This window comes from Parasteatoda tepidariorum, chromosome 3, assembly GCF_043381705.1.
Source record: "Parasteatoda tepidariorum isolate YZ-2023 chromosome 3, CAS_Ptep_4.0, whole genome shotgun sequence".
Taxonomy (NCBI): Eukaryota; Metazoa; Arthropoda; class Arachnida; order Araneae; family Theridiidae; genus Parasteatoda; species Parasteatoda tepidariorum.
Genome location: NC_092206.1, coordinates 45,064,026 through 45,084,771, shown reverse-complemented (window position 1 = coordinate 45,084,771; position 20,746 = coordinate 45,064,026). Strand labels below are relative to the sequence as shown.

General features: G+C 29.8%; 2 protein-coding genes across 2 annotated transcripts in view; both read right to left on the bottom strand.

Moving 5' to 3' along the window:
* The window catches only part of LOC107439547 (acetylcholine receptor subunit alpha-like 1), a 205,349-nt gene that overhangs the window by 77,645 nt on the left and 106,958 nt on the right, over positions 1 to 20,746 (bottom strand). The gene's annotated exons all lie outside the window — the stretch shown is intronic.
* Positions 7,361 to 9,291, bottom strand: LOC107439546 (cell division cycle protein 45). Its single transcript, XM_016052180.3, has one exon. It carries the CDS (start codon positions 9,086 to 9,088, stop codon positions 7,433 to 7,435), a length of 1,656 nt encoding a protein of 551 aa, XP_015907666.2. The 5' UTR covers positions 9,089 to 9,291; the 3' UTR covers positions 7,361 to 7,432.

The following is a 20,746-nucleotide window of genomic DNA, read 5'->3' as shown; positions in this document are numbered from 1 at the left end:
TTACTTTTAGAGCAAATATTTTCAATTGAGTAATACAGGATGCATAGCCAAATCTTTCAACAAAAAATCAGCATCTTTTAAGTACTTTTTAAGCACTCAAAAAATATTTTTAAGCACTATATACATTAACAATATGCAAAATAATTTTCAAAGATTTTACATGATCATGATAAAATAACCAGTTTCTGACAAAGAACTCGTTTCTTGATTATATTTGCCATTATAAAAAGATGACGAGATTTTNAGTGAATTCAACTTGACCCTGAACTCAGAACAAAAGTACCCTTACCTCCTACGTCAAAAAAAGTGTTAGAAGTAAAATAAAATAAACAAGAACAAAATTAAAATAAATTAAAAAGAAAAACATTTCATAAGGATCTGATATTCTCTATCCGAATTGGAGCACTCTGGTTTCGGTTTAAAGTGTGCGCGCATGCACAAGTCATAACGTGGATACGACATGAAGTCCGCATGAATGATTACGTAGCAAACTCCCCAGTTTTCGTGAAATGCATAGGATCCACCAGATATCACTGAAGGGAGAGAAAAAATTTTTCGAAAAAAAAAGCACTTTTTAAAAACGCCAGCTGAAAAAAGCACCTTTAAGTACTTTTTACAAACGCTACGCACCCTGTAAAGAAGACTGCTTTTCCTTAAATTACCAACATTTCACAGTAATTGAATGGAAATAAATGTTTTTAAATCTTATGCTTCGAAAATGCATTATTTATCTCTCAATAGCAGCCTAGAGCTTTTCGATAACATGTGGATGGGATATTGTTTTTAATGCTTAGAGCATAAAAGGACGGTTGAATTATAAATATCCACTCTCAAATAAATAAAATAGCATGCTCAATAATTTTATTTAAAAAAAATTATGACTTTCCCTGTTGAATTTTTTTCCACAATAACTTGTTAAAAAAATACTTCCCAATAAATTAAGTAGAAATTTAAATGTTAAATAAAAAAGAATGGGATGACACCACCTGTTTAAAAACAACCATACCTATAGATTTAATACAATTACTGAAAAGTAAGTTAGATTGAAAATGTTGCACCTAAACTGTAGTAGTTGGGGCAACAGGTTACTGTTTTTGATTAAACATTTATGATGATCTAAAAGCAGTAAAAAACGCAAAAAATTATTAGCCTAATATTTCCCCAGAACAGTATTTTTTTTTAAATTTCCCCCCAAAATTATAGCACCTATCCGAAGTAACAATAACTGTTTCAAAATATTTTTTGAAAATAAAGTCTATAGATTGTTAAAAAAATTTTCTTCAACAGAGAAAAAATTTTACTTACTTTACAATTTTTGAATTAACTAGCATGTGTATTAAAAATAATAGAAATAAAAAAAAATGAAAATGATAGTATGTATGTTATAAAACTAAAATTATACTGCTTTATAAAACTAAAATTTAAGTCTCACCCATAAATAAACATATTGAATTTTTTTTTACAAGGGAGAGTTCTGAAAAGTGGAAATTTTTTTAAAATAAAAAATTTTGAGAACAGTTTTTTTTAACTAAACCAAAAATTTACCCAAGGGTGTTTGGATTTTCAACAAAATCCACTCGCACAATCAGATATATTTTGCACTCCTAGATAGTGATAGAAATCAACCGAAAAAAGATATCAAAATAGTATAGATGCAAATCAAAGCCTAATAGGATGTCAATGGTCAAATTTTTTTTTTTAATATTGATGGTATTTCATCGAACTTTTTTTTTTTGATTTAGCACAAAAATACTACTTGCAAAAGTTGGACAAGTTATGCTCTCTTCCCAATGTTAGGGAAGGAAAATCGTTGAAATTTAAATATTCACTTTTTAACTCGTTATCATTTAAAATTATAATTAAGAATAATTTATTTTATTATTTACTCTTAATAATTTAAAACAATTAAAGTATCATTAAAAAACAAAAGATGATGGTTACTTTCAGAGCAAATATTTTTCAATTGAGTAATACAGGGTGCATAGCCAAATCTTTCAATAAAAAATCAGCATCTTTTAATTACTTTTTAAGCACTCAAAAAATATTTGTAAGCACTATATACATTAACAATATGCAAAATAATTTTCAAAGATTTTACATGATCATGGTAAAATAACCAGTTTCTGACAAAGAACTCTTTTCTTGATTATATTTGCCATTATAAAAAGATGACGAGATTCTTTGGTTCGATATCACACAGTGGAAAATGAAGCCTGAAATTAAGAATATCTTGCAAAATGCAGCAGTTATACAAGAGAGGGCAAAAATCTCATCGCACGCAGCTCAGCAGACGCATGTGCGAACTCGCAAGTATTTTATCAAACATGTTAAATGATTGGCGCTTTCCTACGCTGTGGACCGATGGGAAGCTGAAATAGATTATGATTGAATGAATTGTGAAAATGTTGAATAGAACAATATGAAAAGCAAGCATTTGCATAATACGTGGCAAAAATTGACATGGCAAAGAAAACTATCTCATTTTCAAATAGAGAAAATAAGCACTTTTTAAAAACACCCAATTACAATAGCACCCTTAAGCGCTTTTAAAAAATGAAAATAAGCACCTTTAAACACTTTTTAAAAAAGCTATGCACCATGTAATACAAATAGTAATCTATTTAAATACCCTAATAAAAGCCTTAAATTACAAAATATTTATGTCAAGGTTGACATGGTTTTAACCTTCATGTCGAAAAACCCTTTTTAGACAAAACCCCAAAATTTAGGTGTAAGGATAATCATTAGCTATTATAAATATGAAGTATTTACAAATAAACTTACATATAAAATTACAAGTGATCAATCAATTACATTCTTGAATTATTTTGACATGAAACTATCTTCTTGTTTTAAGAAATACTGTCAAAAACCCTTATTTTGATATAGAAAGTATTAAATAATTAGATATAAAATTGTAATTTATTCCATACGTTATTTTGTTTAATTATTGAAAGTAACAAACAATCCTCTTATTCACTATGTGTAAGGTCTATTTTCAATTATTCCCATTTCAACCACTACTTTTTCAAAGGCATGCAATTACAAAATAATTGTTTTGAAGCCCTCTGTACCCTAAGTTCATTTTCCAGTTTAGTATGAAAATGCACTTATTCATTACAGGATACCGTAAAAGGTCCCCATACTATTACTGAACAATTAACTATGATGTAAAATTTATTGAACTCAATAGAAAGATTAATTTATATAAAGGATATAATTTATTATACATTACTTAATATATTAAAATATAAAACTCAGATTAATATTTACTGTTTTTTATATGCATAGTTTAATAATTTCATATCAAGGACGAGTTTTTTCGACTTTTTTTCAATTTAATAAAAAGATTTTAAAAAACACTTTTTCGAATCCCCGCCCCTCCAAAAAAAGATTCGTTTTTTCCTACCCATGCAAGCACAATTTAAAAATTAAATTTACATAACTTTGAATTACACGTTGCAATTTAAGATCACACATAGCATTTTGCGATTTTATATCAAATATCATGTTTTGTTTTAACGCAACTTAAAAGTCACTTATATTTCGTGTTCAAGTGACTTAAAAATTATACATTGGAATTCATATTCACGAGATTTTAAAACAAAACCTCAAGATTGGAATTCATGCAAACATCGACATTCGTAATTAGGCGATTTTAAAATCAAATATCAAGATTCGTTTTCAAACAATCTTAAAATTAAAATATCGAGATTTGTATTCGTGTGATTTAAAGATCATACATTAAGATTCATTTTACACAATTTAAATAAAATCTTGCTTCAATATTTTTTTTTGAAACGTTCATAACATTTTGTGGACAAATACTCCCAACATACACTTCTTTCTTGTTCAAATTAAGGCATTTTTTCAATAACTTAAAATAAGTGTTTTTGCACACAACATTTTTGGTTTTTAACCAAACTCACTCTTGTAGTATAATTCAATATAATTATATAAAAATTTAAATATTTTTAAACAAATCTGTGAGTTTCAAGCAAATTATGCAAAAATGAGGTGGCGATGAAAAGTTTGAAACTAGTTAATCAATTGCTTGCCGCAAGCTTTTTTATTAAGAATTCGTGTTCATGGAATTTCATTTTATTTTATCGAAGTCTGACAATATGTCACGAGATAGCGAAAGGAGCTCTGAAATATAAATCTATTTTAACACTATTCACAAAAATATATAAAAATAAAATTAAGTGGAACTTAATATTAATTGTTAAAAAACTGAAATTATAGAAAAGATAAATTTGCTTTCAAATAAAAAAAAATAAAAAAAACGGTTTTCATTAATATGTCAAAAATATATTTAAAAAGAAAACATAATTACAAAATAAGAGACCAATCAGAAAATAAAAAACATAAAAGGGATTAATAAAATGTACGTTAAAATGGGGTTAATTAAACACACATTTTGAGATTCACATGTTGAAAAAAATAATATTGTATTAAAAATAGCAAAATTTCAAAAATAGGTGAAAATTATTATTGATTACTGACGAAAAATTGATTGAAAAAACTATGGAATTATTTGTCAATTAGTGAACACTCAGTTGTACAATTTGAATTTCCCAAATCATAAAAATATCAGGATTTAAAAATAAATAAAAAATGCGGAAATCAACAGCAGTAACTACAAGCAAAGGAAACAAATCGGAACTCACATGGATTTTAATCAAATCTAGTGCATCAAAAGTAATTACTCAAATGTGAAATTAAAATTCTGTGTGCTGTAATAATAAGGAAATTTTAAAAACAGAGAAAATCAATTTCATTATATGGCAACAAAAAAAAAATTGGGATTTACGATGCTATCGAGGACAAAAAGTGATTATTGAAATGCTTGATTTCAAATTTCCATGTAATATTAAACATTAATTTGATTTAATTGTGGCCAAATAAAAAAGGGGCAAATATATCACATTGATTAAATAATTTTTCTCTAACAAATCAAAATTTGCAACAAAATTGTTATTCCTTAAAATATAAGTTTTAAAAAAAGGAGAAAAAACAGAATTTTTTTCTAGCAAAAGATCTTTTAAATGCTTGATACTTCGGAATTACTTTTTGGATTAACAATTTTTTACATTTGTGTTAGCCTGAGAAGCTCCTTTATTTTAGCCTAAGTTATCATGAAATTTTTTTTCCAGCCTCTTGTTCATGAAGTTTTTCCGAAGTTGCAATTTCCTTTAACAAATCTGCGTAAAAAAGGAGTTTTGCATGTGAATGAGAAGTTAAGTAGGAAAACAAAGGATGCTGGTAAGGACAGAATAAATGTCTCGTTAACAAGTAACAAAATTTATATTTTAGATTAGCAGAACTGAGAAAAATTTGTCCGAATATAAATAATTTATTAGCTTAAGTCTGGGAATCATTGGTCTTGATGTTTGGGAAAATCCGTGAACTAGCGGAAAAAATCAAATGGTGGTATGTAATGATTTAAAATTCAAAATTAGACTTTGATGTTTCACCATTTTATTTTTGCACATAAATAGGACTATAATATAAGTAAAGTTTTGATATGCATATCTGTAAAAAAAATTACAATATGAAAGCTTGATTGATTTATAGACACAATTTCAATGAATATTTTTTTTCTCTTTTTAATCGCAAAATACTAATAAAATTACCAACGTAATAATAGAAATTTTATACCACAATAAATGAAAGATTTATTTCTAAAGGTCTTTAAACATTTGTTAAAAAAATTATCTTTAATGACATATTAAATAATGAAAACAATCATTTTAAGAGAGATCTTTAAAGTTTAAATCCTTATAAGTTTAAAATAAATGCTTTATTTAGGAAATTTAAGCTCTAAATAGCAGTGTTTTCATCATAGAAAAAAAATGGGTGAGAATTTCTCACCCTTTCTCAAAAACAGGGTGAGATTTCTAAAAACTAAAAAAACACAAAACTCTTGGAAAAAAAATCATTTCTTTAATTAAAATACATTTTCAACGTCTTCTATTTTTTAAAGCTTTGAATATTTTTGGTGCATCATCATAGAAGATTTTGCCATTACAAGGTATTTGTCCATCTTACATAAGTGCATAAAAAATTTTATCGTCTTACATGAAGAAACCTTACCTGCGGTAAATACGTGGTTGCAGAGAAATGTATTCTGAAAGGGGTTCCGTGGTTGTGTTCTGTTCGAAAAGTTTCTGAACAATACAGGTAAATAAGGAGGCTAGATAATGGGGCTGATGTTGAAAATAATGAAAGATCCAGNATGACATATTAAATAATGAAAACAATCATTTTAAGAGAGATCTTTAAAGTTTAAATCCTTATAAGTTTAAAATAAATGCTTTATTTAGGAAATTTAAACTCTAAATAGGAAAAATAATTAAATCAACTGTTATATGTTAATAACCTAGTTAACCAGATAGCAAACTCATTGATATACAAGAAGGTAACTTCACTGTTCAAGTATTTAAATGGCCATTTATTTTTTTAACTTTAAAAAAAAGTATGTCGCTTTCATTAAAAAGCAAAAGAAACAAAACAATCATAGGACAAGATCTATATATTTCATTGCTTCTAACTTTAAAAACTTTCACATTTAACAAAATTGGATACATTACTTTCAAAGAATATTTTGAGAATAGGAAGTTAATTTTCTAAGATACTATCGACAAATACACATGAAAGTAGTAGGTATTCTAAAAGTATACTGTATTTTTAAAACATACTATACCATATTCTAAAATACCTTAAAACTAAACTTAAAGTAAACAGAATAAGAAATAAAAAAATTAAATTTTATAAAATTAATTTAATTAGTTTGTTAAGAAGAAAAAAAATATTTTTTTTTTTTGCTAACATATGTACAGATAAAAACATGCGTAAAATCAAAAAGCATGCCAAATAAAATCTGTAAAATGATTTGAAAAATGACTACTGAAAAACTTATTAAGTTCATACAACATTGTAGTGCTTAAAGTATTAATAAAAAAACTTTCTTTAATAGAAAATCAGGGNTTGGCAAACTTTAGTTTTTGACATTTTTGACGGGTTTTTGACGGTTTAAACCAGTATTATACCCTTGTCATGTCAAAAACCACTTTTTGACGTCAAAAACCCAACCCTGTAGAAAATCAAAATGAAATTTTGAGGCAAAAGAATATACTCAATTTTGATTTAAAAGAAAAAAAATTTCCAAAATTTATAACTATACACAGAACATAAAAAAAATTACAATAAACATCACTAACACACCCACCAGAACAAACAGTCGAAATTTAAACATAGAAAGTTCATGTAAAAAAGTTCAAAAATTTCAAATAAATTAAAACTATAATAAAATTCAGACATTCTAAACATTCACACTCTACTCTAGCATTGTATTGGCAAAAGAAATAAGTGAATAAATACGTGGAACAATTAATGTTCAAAATATATAGACTATCAAAACACTTTATAACTAACTCAACAATAAAAACAAAGCATCCAAAAATTTAGCCTGATCATTCCTCTTTATATACACAATAGAAGTGTAAAACAAATCTTGATTGATAAAAATTCGTGCTTGTTCAGCTGCTTGCTCAAACGCCTTGCCAAAGAAATTTCTAGGTGATCTCTCTGAAAGCGGAGGGATACCAACAACTATGCACTGATCATATTCCTGTTCATCGGGAGCAAATAGAATTAATGGTAGAGAACCGGCACGGTTGCTCCGGCGCGAACAGACATGTGCTTCTAACAAAAAATTACCTAACATCGTTAGACAAGAAGGATAACAAAAGTATTTGAAATCATGTGTTGAAGTTGGTACAGTTGCATGCAAAAACGGCCCAGCAGGTCTAACATGTTTTAAGGCGATAAAGTTCTGAACTTGTTTAAATATAGCCTCCAGTCTCAATTTAGCTAATTCAATGCCTCTTTTAATGGCATTTACCTCCCCTTTTCTCAATGCATCAGAAGCATCCTGAAATTTATCAGCAGCAGTTTTTTCTTTCTCCGTAGACTCCAAAAGAGCACTGATGGCAAGAACAACATCGGTAGCACTGAATTTTCCTTTGAAGCCAAACTGCGAGTTAAAAGAACCGAAGACCATCTGATCGAGCCTATATTTATCACAATTGGCTTCCATCCAAGAACACACATTGTTCCTGATTTCCATGTCCATGGACAAAAACTTTTGCCTGCATTGCGACAAGGGCAATCCTATCGATGCAAGAAATTCTCGCATATTTTGCTTGCCCTTACCACTCCACAACTTAAACTTACATGCCGTATACTTAGAATTAAGCATACTATCATAGATTGACCAATGCCTGTACAGAGACAAATTTAATTCCTTGTCAAAGGAAATCTTCATGCAGCTAACGGAGTTAAAGGTTCCAACATCAGCACGATTCAGGCGTGTAACATGATTTTGCATTAAAGATGCATTCATAATATATTTATCGGATTCCACCTTGTTCATTACAAATTGTTCTGTAAAGCCAATAATGGACCACCACAAGAGATCATTGTTATCTCTAGACATTTTCCAAGCTAAATCAAACATGATGCAAGACGAAGATTCGCCAAAATAACTTATTTGACTATACTCAAACATGATTTTGTTACGGTTTTCTTCCCACAACCTTTTATCGCGACGTCTCATTATGGTTTCTTCAGTTGGCCTGCCCATTTCCTCATCTTCATCAGCTGAATCTTCATCTCTGAAGATGTCAGTGTAAGCAGGTATGTTTTCACAATCCTCTGGTTTCATAACCAAGCGAATTTGGGTTTCACTGTAGATGTTGTAAACATTTATAGGTCGTTGACTGTCACAAATAAAAAACACTACATCGTCTTCTGGTTCAAGCACTTCGACAAGATCAATAGTACTGCCACAATTGATCAACACAGCAAACTTCAACTTCTCTTTATGTTTTTTAAAAGATTCGACAAGAGATGTTTTACTGTAAACTGGAATCAAAGTATATAATACATTATCACATTGGAACAGATATTGCAATATTTTGCACGCACAGAGAGCGTCCACGTCATATCCCACCAACAATAATATTCGGTTCGAAATTGTAGATAAGACATCGTAAAACTCGGTTCGAATATTTGACACAAACATTAAGCTTCAATACTCTTGATCAATCAATAAACGAGCTAAACGGTAAAAGTTAGGAACTTGATTTTAATTCATTTAAAGCATTTTTGTAAGTAAACAAATCGAAGAAACAACCTTCTTTGAGCTTTAAGTAAGAGAATTCATAACTCACCCGCGCTCAACTTTTGAATAATAACGACAAACAGTAATGTTGCCATATCGAAAATCAGTGAAGTTTCTGGTTTGCAGATGTCTACTCCAAGCGGTGGCTTAGTAGTCAATGATCTAGCTGAGGTGAACCCGCTTTACAATTATTTACTTAATTTTGAACAAGTTATAATAAAAAAGAAAAAAAAAATACCACTCTTTATTTTTAAAGTCTTCAAAAACTTATTATAAAGATTGTTAAAGATTGCCAGATGTATAGCTAGACTCTCGATTACCCTAGTTCAGATAGACAAAGTGGGGCATCCTCAATCCTTCGAAATCCGATATTTTTAATCCGAAATTAAATAAAAAAGTATTTAAAATATCATTTTTTCGTATATTGAAATTGTATAAATCTGCAAATCTGATTATCCTGTCAAGTCTGTTTCGTCGCGATCACAACGCTCAAATACGCCATCTGGGAAGAATACCAATCCCATGTTTAAAGATCATGGGCTCAGATATATGGGGATGTACTACAGCAATGTTTTGCCCTTTCATAATACTTTTTAAATTTTGATTATCCATAAAAAAATTTTTTAATTGCTATGACTCATACTTCATGAGCTACATATAATGAAGTTTTGAATTTCGCATTGTTTCCAAACTTAACATTCTTTAATCAGTTAAAAAATCAAGACGAAAACTTACGTACTTCCTTACTTTCTATAATACATGCTAATCAGCAGGGGCGGATCTACCTAAGTGCTTTTTGGGCTGCAGCTCAGGGCCCCGTGGATACAAAGGACCCCAGTCCCCACTGAAAACAATAGGTGATATTTTGAATTTAAAAAAAATATCTAATATTAAAAAAAACTCTTATAAGGTTGGCAACCCCGAGATCAATCAACCCAAGCATGTGCGCGTCTATCGAACGGAACGGGAAATTCCCCATCGCTTGTTTTTGGCCAGTGTATTTTTTCGTGTCTATTACGGGGGACTTTCCGCCGAGCCGCTTAACGCCTACGTAATTTTTTTTCCGCACTTCTGCTCTCGTCGTCAAAGTGACAAACTTGTTTAGTTTACTAACTTGTTTAAAAAATCATGAAGATTCTAATGAACATAAGAAACCAATGTTAGTGTGGTTGACACGAAAAGAAAATAGATCTGTTTTAGACAAGCAGCTTCAGAAACAATTAAGAAAAGAAACAGAATATTATCACTATGTCCTAAAACAGGTTATTGCAGTGGTCAAATTTTAAGTATAAGGGACTTAGCATTTAGAGGTTCCGAGGAAGTATTTGGTTCTCCACATAATGGTAATTTTATGGGTGCTCTGGAGCTATTGGCAGAGTTCGATCCATTCATTCGTAAACACATTGAACAACGAGAGCTGAGACCAAAATCGATAATATCGTACTTATCAAAAACAGTATATGAGGAAATAATTGAGTTTATGGGCCAACAGATAATTAAACAAATTATAACTCAAATAAATAACGACGACACAAAGTATTATTCAATTGTGGTGGATTCTACTCCAGATCTATCTCACAATGATCAACTTGCTATTGTATTACGATACTATTTTCGGGGAAAAGTGTATGAAAGATGTGTATCCTTCATTAAAATTTGTAGTCATACTGGCTTACATTTATTTAATATTCTACAAGACGTTTTAGAAACAAATGGACTACTACTGGATAATTGTAGGGGACAATCTTATGACAACACTGCTAATATGGCGAGTCACTACAATGGTGTACAAGCACTACTAAAACAAAGAAATAAATCCGCGGATTGTGTGCCATGTGCTGCTCATTCCCTTAAGTTGGTGAAGAATCTGTTAAGGTTGCAACCAAAATTGTGAACTTTTTTGGAGTAGTGCAAAAAATATACTTTTTCTTTTCTACTTCGACCCATAGGTGGGAACTATTAAATCGTGAAACAAAACTCAAATTTACGTTAAAAAGTTTAAGACAGACTAGATGGTCTTGTCACTATGATGCTGTCAAAGCTTTGAAAAATAATTATGATGACATTATGAAAATTTTCGAAAGTTTCAGCGAAAATGAGGATGAGAAAGTTGATTTTCGGAAAGAGGTACGAAATTTATTCAATAAAATGGCGAAACTCGATACTGCAATTTTGATTATTTTTTTGGGAAGAAATTTTGGGGAGATTTAATTTAGTTAATAGAAAAATACAGAGCCCTGGATATATATATGTAGATATTTGATATAATTGTGATATTTGTGAAGGTGACAAGTTAATTGTGTCATTAAAAGATTTCGTGAACAACATAAGGCACCAATCAGATCAGAAGCTAAAGGAATACGAAGAGAAAGCTAAAAAATTAAGTACTAGTGTGGGAATTGACAACAATGGCATAAACAAGAGACGCATTACTCCAAAATTTCCGGATAAGTCTACAAATAAATTCTCAGTATACGGCGCAGAAAAATTTAAAAGAGACACTCTAAACGTTGTGTTGGATAAGCTGATTATGGATTTAAATAAAAGGAGCCAAGTCTATGAGATGTATAGCAAGAAATTCAAATTTTTAATGGATTTGCAAGAAGAAAATATGGAAAACATAGATCGTGTACGTAATATTTTTTATTATTATCTAGAACACGTAGACGAGCATTTAATGAATGAGTGCAATCAGTTAAAATCTTATTTACTTCAGCCTAAGCCAGTCTTACACCTCTTGCAGTGAAATTTTTATGCTAATTTAAGAAAAGAAACTTTGATGTTTTCCAAATTGCTATACTATCTTAAAGATTTTTTTAACTTTGCCAATCACTAGCTGTGAAGCGGAGCGCTCTTTCTCCAGGATGTCATATATAGAAAACAAATATAGGACAACAATGTCAAACCATCGACTAAATCATTTATCAACTCTTTCCATAAATTCTGATTTAACGAAGGACTTACAATGTGATGAGCAAATAAAGGAATTTGCAGCACGAAAATGCAGAAAGGCTGCTTTATAATTTATACAACATAACTACACATAACCTGTCAATTTCTTTTGCAATAATGTTGTACAGTTGCTGTTTGTATACACAAATAAAAATAAATACATAAAATTATTTTACTGTCCTATTTTTTTCTATATGCTTATCTACATCACTACAGAAAACAGTTTTTTTTGTTGACAAAATGGCTATTAGGGCCCCTATGTAGTTTCAGCCCAGGGCCCCACAAATTCACGATCCGTCCATGCTAATCAGGAATGCATGCAGGAGCGGATCTACTTAAGGGCTTTTTGGGCTGCAGCCCAGGGCCCCGTGGATACAAAGGGCCCCAGTCCCCATTGAAATCAATAGGTGATATTTTGAATTAAAAAAAATATTTAATATTAAAAAAAAAGATATTATAAGGTTAGCAACCCTGAGATCAATCAACCCATCATGTGAGCGTCTTTCGAACGGAACGGGGAATTACCCGTCGCTTGTTTTTGGTCAGTGTATTTTTTCGCGTCTATTATGAGGGACTTCCCGCAGCGCCGCTTAACGCCCGTCGCAATTTTGTTTTTTCCCGCACTTCTGTTCTCGTCGTAAAAGTGACTAACTTGTTTAGTTTAATAATAACTGTCTTGACTACCAGAAACCCTCTGATCCCACTGAAAACTAAATTGGTGTTCAGCAAGACAGTACCGTCTTTACGCATGGACACACCCGGGTAGTGCCCGAGGGCCCCCAGGCACTCAGGGGGCCCTAAAGAATCTCACTTTTTATAAATTGGTTTAAAAAGGAACTAAGACTAAACAAAATTACCTTATATATTTTTTTTAAAATAAATATATTATATTGTATAAAATGTGTATTTTGCTTTTCTTTCTACAAATAGTGATTGATTATCTTGCAAACAACAATAATTTGAATAGTTTATCACCGGGAAACTTAAAAAGGCAAACCGAAATCTATTTTTCTACCTTCCAATGAAATTTCTATGTGAATTCAGTTTTTTTTTTGGGGGGGGGGTCTACTAAAAACAAATTTAAATACATTTAAATCAAACTGTATTTAAATTTGTTCAAATTTTTTAGTTCGATTTTAAGTAGTATGACATGTTATAAGATAAGGGACCAAAACATTTCTTTGCCAGGGGGCCCTGCATGCTATTTAGACGGCCCTGCATCAAGAGGACGGTAATACCGAGGCGGAAAGAAATTTAGAGAATATTAAGTTTGAGAAATATGTTGACGTGGGCTTGTGGTCAGAATTGCTAAATAATGATTTTATTAATGACATACTCTCACATGAAATGACTGACTTTCAAAATAAAGATCCGAAAAATATATATTCAGCTTCAATAAAGAAATACAAAGAACAAAACAGAACATTTTCAAATAGGTATTTCATTAAGAAAATGAAAAATGGTCAATCACTGGAAAGATCTTGGTTATGTTATTCAACCAGGGTTGGTACTGTTTTTTGTTTGACTTGCAAACTTTTTTCTAAAATCCCTTCTCAATACACAACCGGATTTTCTGATTGGAAACACATAGGAACTTGTTTAGAAAATCATGAAAATTCTAATGAACATAAGAAATCAATGTTAGTGTGGTTGACACGTGAAGGCAACAAGTTATTTGTGAAGGCAACAAGTTAATTGTATCATTAAAAGACTTCGTGAACAACATAAGGCACCAATCAGATCAGAAGCTAAAGGAATACGAAGAGAAAGCTAAAAAATTAAGTACTAGTGTGGGAATAGACTACAATGACATAAACAAGAGACGCATTACTCCAAAATTTTCAGATAAGTCTACAGATAAATTCTCAGTATACGGCGCAGAAAAATTTAAAAGAGACACGCTAAACGTTGCGTTGGATAAGCTGATTATGGATTTAAACAAAAGGAGCCAAGTCTATGAGATGTATAGCAAGAAATTCAAATTTTTAATGGATTTGCAAGACAAAAATATGGAAAACATAGATCTGGAAAGTGTACGTAATATTGTTGATTATTATCCAGATGACGTAGACGAGCATTTTGTGAATGAGTGCGTTCAGTTAAAATCTTATTTACTTCAATCTAAGCCAGAGTCTTACACCTCTTGCAGTGAAATTTTTATGCTAATTTATGAAAAGAAATTTGTTGATGTTTTCCCAAATTGCTACCCTATCTTGTTGTTGTAGTTGTAGTTCATTTACGTCGCACTAGAGCTGCACAATGGGCTATTGGCGACGGTCTGGGAAACATCCCTGAGGATGATCCGAAGACATGCCATCATAATTTTGTTCCTCTGCAGAGGAGATGGCACCCCCGCTTCGGTAGCCCAACGACCTGCACGCGAAGTCGAGCACTTTAAGGTAGCACAGTTTAACGAGGACCAATACCGCGCACCCTCGGTCCCTACGTAGACTGATCCAAGTGGTCACCCACCCGCACACTGACCGCAGCCAGTGATGCTTGACTTCGGTGATCGGATGGAAACCGTGTCTTAAAGATTAGTTCCACTGCGGGACGCTACACTATCTTAAAGATTTTTTTTAACTTTGCCAATCACTAGCTGTGAAGCTGAGCGCTCTTTCTCTAGGATGTCATATATAGAAAACAAATATAGGACAACAATGTCGAACCATCGACTAAATCATTTATCAGTTCTTTCCATAAATTGTGATTTAACGAAGGAATTTCAATGTGATGAGCAAATAAAGGAGTTTGCAGCACAAAAATGCAGAAAGGTAGCTTTATAACTACACATAACCTGTCAATTTCTTTTGCAACAATGTTGTACAGTTGCTGTTTGTATAGACAAATAAAAATAAAAAAATAAGTAAAACTATTTTATTGTCCTGTTTTTTTTCTATATACTTATCTACATCACTATAGAAAACAGTTTTTTGACAAAATGGCTATTAGGGCCCCAAAATAGTTTCAGCCCAGGGCCCCACAAATTCACTATCCGCCCATGAATGCATGGGAAGTGTTAACTTAGGTTAAGAGTTCTGCTATTCTCGAACTGTTGTCTATTTCGATCTCCAATACGACTATTAGATGTTTGTCTCTATGCTTCTGTTCCACTTTTCTATATGATTAATAATATTGATAAATGAAAATTATTTAAATTAAATTTAGAAAAATGTAAATAATAGAGAAAGAAAATTAAATAAATTTAATTTTTATAATTTTTTTTGTATTTTTTAAAATTATTTTAACCCTGTATACTGTTCCAAAAAATATCTTGATTTTNTTTTCTATATGTTTAATAATATTGATAAATGAAAATTATTTAAATTAAATTTAGAAAAATGTAAATAATAGAGAAAAAAAATTAAATAAATTTTATTTTTATAATTTTTTTTATATTTCTTAAAATTATTTTAAATTAATATTTTTTAAATATTTCTATTTTGGGACACCGGGAAACTGCCCTGCTTACCCCAATGATAGATACGCTTCTGAAGTCTGTTTATTTATTTAGAAACATTAATAATTTTCTTTTATAAAATAAAAACACTTAAGTGCTTTAAACTATTATTTAATAATTTAAAAAATTAACTAAAAATAGCAATATGTTATCATCCAATAGATGGAAATTATTATTCCATTCATAAACCGTTAAAAAAGAAATTAAAAAAAAAAATGCTTTAAGCAATTACAAAATTTTGACAAATTTGTTAAAAAAGATGTCAAGTTGTTTTCAAAACAACATTTTACAATTAAAAATTCTGATTAAAATTTCTAATTTAACTGTTTTAGTAAAATGTAAAATATCGAATTTAAACTATTATTATTATTATTACTATTACTATTTTTTTTTTTGAAAAATAGTAACTTTATTTTTTGTTGGAATAATTATTCTCTCTTTGGAAAAATTTCTTTGAAAAAAATTAATTTTTTCAAACTTAATTTTTCATTAAAATATCTTTTTTTCTTTTCTTTTTCTTCCTTTCTTTTTTTTCAAAATGTAATTAGTTTCTTAATGTATTTTGAATCTGTAAATCTGATAAATAGTTGTTTATTTAATATTTCAGTTAACAATATAACCCTAAATAAAACAATTTCTTCAAAAGAATAAAAATTCAATGCATTATGATTCTCTTCAAATCGTTTCGGGTCGTCAGGCTACCGAAGCGGGGGTACCATCCCCTCTGAAGAGCATCAAAATTATGATGGCACGTCTTCGAATCATACTCAGGGATGTTTCCCAGGCCGTCGCCAATAGCCCATTGTGCAGTTCTAGTGCGACGTAAATGAACAACAGCAACAACCACAAATCGTTATGATAAAATTTTTTTTTAAATGTAGGCTTTTAACTTCTTACAACTTTAAAATTTACCTCAAAATAAATAAAGATCTCAAAGAGGAAAAGAAATATAAGTCTAGATTTTAACAGCTGGTAAGGAAGTAGTATTTTGGAAATATTTGATAAATCTTGAGCAATATAATTTAAAGCACTCCAAAGAAACGGGGGGGGGGAGTAAAATGGAGGCTTGTCACTTGATTCTTAAATACATATAAGTACTCTTGTTAAGTTAAAAACAAAGCAAAATAATAAAAAGTGAGATAACGGATGCATAAAATTTCTAATTTAATCAATTCATAAAAAAGATGCATGTGTAGTAGAATTTTTAAGGAAAGTCTTATTTGAAACAATCAAATTAATCAATGTTGAATTTAAACAAACTTGATAAGTAATTCAAAGGAAGGAAAAAAAAAAACACCCTCAGAAAAATAAAATGGAAAAGAAGACATTTAGATTCGGCCAGGTATTGAATAGACTTCAAACATTGAAAAGGCGGATCTATTGTAAAAGACGTTTCTTGTATTGTATTTAAAATGAGTCGAAGTACATGAAATCAGCAAGAATTTAGGATGATATTGTAAAAATTTATTAAAGGGTTTGAAGGAGTTGACGTTACCAAAAATTTGTAAAGGAAACAACAATAACAATTTCTTTTAAAAAATTGATTTTTTTTATTTATTTTTACATCAATTCGTCAGCATACCTATTTTAACTCATGCCTCCAAAATTGTTTAAAGTAAATAGGAAAGTTACACATTTTTATTTGGATTGACTTACGTATAAGTGTCATAAGCTGTCAGAAACTTCAAGCAGTGAAGTGATTTGATTGCGTTAGTAACTTCTTTAAAAATTTAAACATAAAATTTTGAGTCAAAATATTAAGAAATTTTCCTATAAGTTAGAGTTTATGGTTAAATTAATTAGCTATTCTAATATAAACTGAACCAAAAAATCTCGATGGTGAAAAACGACATTAGCAGTATACCTAGTCTTTCCCAATGACTATAAAAATTCATATTTTTTTCTTATCTAGATAATATATCGTGGGTATAACACTAAAACAAGTTATGACCACAGCACCTGTTTTAAGGAGAGAAAAAAGAAGGTATGAATTAATGGTAAAGAGTTGTCCGGTTCTAATCGCTAAAACCTCACATTAAGACTCCACATACGGCGAGTTTTTGATTTGTTTAGATATAGCTAATATAACTAGATAACCTAATATTAAAAAATGTACATGTTATTACCAAGGTGCAAAATATACCTAAAATGCTGCTTGTAGGAAAGCTAAAAATTGTTCGCTCAAGTATAAAATGATTAGTAAAAATGGGGAATAAAAGTTAGGCATTAGTGGGGAAAGTTAGGCAAAATAATAAGTCTCATGTTTCACTTTGCTTAAAAATGCCAGGCATTTTTACCGATGATTATGGACCATGGCATGATTATAGACATTCTATTAAAGGCCAGCATTTTCTAGGTTGGCTGTAACAAATCGAATTAGAAATAAATAATGAGTTATCTAGTTTTATCACTATAATCAGAATATTATTATTGAATATCTTCTTATGAATATCCGAGGCTAATGTCCCATAACTCAAGAAAGGAATTTATAAAATATTTAACTCTGATATTAGAAGCATTTTAGGCTAATAAAAATAAGATATGATAAATAAATTTATTATGAATTTGAAGGGAATGATCTATGCATTGAAATTTGTATTTTTTTTTATTACAACTAATTTATGATATATTTCAATCAACAATTTCAATCATAACTTTTAATTTAAAAATGTTTATAATTCACGCATATTCCGTTTCCACTAACAAGTTAGAGCATGCAAAATGGCGACGCAATTTTTTTCGACGCATTTTATAAAAAGACGACATAGAGATTTTTCTTACAGTGATATGAAATTTTTTGAAATTTAAATATATTTTTTATTTTTTTTATTTCCAATGGCAAGGCAAAAAGAAAAATAAATGAACAGGAACAGAAGTAAAGATGACGCAACAATAAATTGAACGAAGTCATTGCCTCATAAGTTCTCTGGCCTTCCAATAAAGCCCAATCTCGGAGTCGCCCCTAAGGACTGCACAGTGGTGGAGGTGGTGTCTATCCATAGGAATATTAGAGTTACAGAGGGGGCAGTAAGGGCTTGAGAAGATCTGAATACGGTGAAAGTGATCTGCAAGGCAATCGTGTCCGGTTAGTGGGCGGAATTGGGCCGCAGCGTGCCGACGTGGACTGCCAGGAACCCTCATAAGATCTTCAGCTTTCCAGCGCTTAGATTTTACTCTGTTATTTATTTGTTAACTGAATTGCCCTTTTAAAGTTTGCTTTAAATAAAGCTTCACAGAATGAAAAGAAAGTGGAGAGGAACTCGATTGAAAAAGCCTCGAGCCCTTGCTCTTGAAATTTATATTGAAATATTAAAAATAAATTATACCTGAAAATCTCTTCTCTTTCATGAAAATCTTTCTTAAAATTATAAATTAATAATTTCTTTCTTCTTTTAAAGAAAATCTTCCCGATTTAGTACAATTTTAATGCTTTACTGACTGTCATAAGTTAAATGAAATCAGTTGTTTCTTTGAAATTTACTCACCAAATAGCGATTCAATAAAAAAAAATGATTTTAGTTTTTTCCATTTATTTTATTTTGAAAACACATTCTGTGCTCTAAGATTCAAGGTTCTGGGTAAGAAAATTTCCTTATAGAATGTCTCTTTTTTTTCTCCTCGAAAGTAAATATTTACTGAGCTTAACATTGAATAATTAGTTTAAGCAAAGATAAAGTAACAAAAAATTGAACATGTTGTCCCTTTTTTGGCTCACCATCAAAATTTCGAAATTCTGTTAATGTTATTTTTATACTCAATATAACTTACGACATTGGATACTTTCTGGGAGAGATCCTAGTATTTCTGATATCACTGAAGTCGTAGTTGGAAAATGCTCACGACCGTGTTTTGAAATTCATTCATCACAAGAAATATATTCATTATATATTAATCGCACTGAATATATTTATTTAATTCGATATCCTAACGTTAAAGGAAACTCTCAGTTTAATTCTAGAGCAAATTGATGCAGATAAAAGTTATTCGACTTACGATCTTGTGAATCTGTAGATTTTGAAAAATATTATTGTGAAAAGGCGCGTAAAAATTCCGCCAAAGAGCGATCCCTTATAATCGATCGAAGAAATGTCAGAAAAATGTGTATTCAGCAAAGCTACATTGATACAATATTAGAAAGCACTTCTGTTTGCGGATATAATCATGTGAGCTGATGAAGAGATTATATCTTTTCATTCTTTTGTTTTTTGTTTTCCGGTTTTTTAATACATATATATTTCAAATAAATTTTTTTCAATATTTTTTAAAAATATTTTATTTTAACAGTTTTTCTTTATCTTTTTTCATTAATATATATTATTTTCCATGTTATTTATTATTCTCCATAAAAATATATAGAAAGCATGAAAAAAGAGGATAAGATTTTTTATAACGTAAAAGAAAAAATATGAATAATTTTTTTAAAAAAAATATTCAAAAATTAGAAAAAACCCGAAAAATGAAATAAGGAAAAAATATATTCCCGTCATCAGCTCACTCGATTATATCCGAAAAAATTGTTTTCCAATATTGTACTAATATAGCCAATGCAAAATATATCAATGAAATATAAGGAGAAGCAAAAACTGAAACGGAAATAAAATTTATTAAGCAAGGAAATTAAAATAAAACAAGAAGTGCAAAGTAAAATAATCAATCGAAAAATAGAAAATAAAAATAATCAAGAAAATATAGAATAAATCTGAAAATGTAATATGACAAGCGAGTCGCGAAATTTAATGTGCTTACACTTACTTACCAGCGATTTTCAAAAATTATTTAAAATGGTTTCGAAACAAGTTTTCCAGATTACAAAATATGAAAATAGAAGCTTAAATAGAGAATGAAGAAATCAACTTATGGCACATTCTTACTTCGTTTGATTAGTTAGCTACCTTGGATAGGCCTGAAGCTTGATGTGTGTAAGATAATAATATTATTCTGGATAATTCAAGAATCATAATTAATAAGGCTGAATTTTAATTATAAAATTTTAATATTAATAAGGTTGAATTTTAATTATTAATTTTTTTATATTGATGATTTTAGAGAATTTATTAACATTTAATAAAATGCTTTAACTAAATCTTTATTAAATATTAGAAAATTTAATAAAGATTCCACGAACACAAATTAACTTTAACATCTCC

Excerpts from the sequence above, each read along its gene's own strand:
- LOC107439546 (XM_016052180.3), bottom strand. The coding sequence starts at position 9,088 with ATGTTTGTGTCAAATATTCGAACCGAGTTTTACGATGTCTTATCTACA.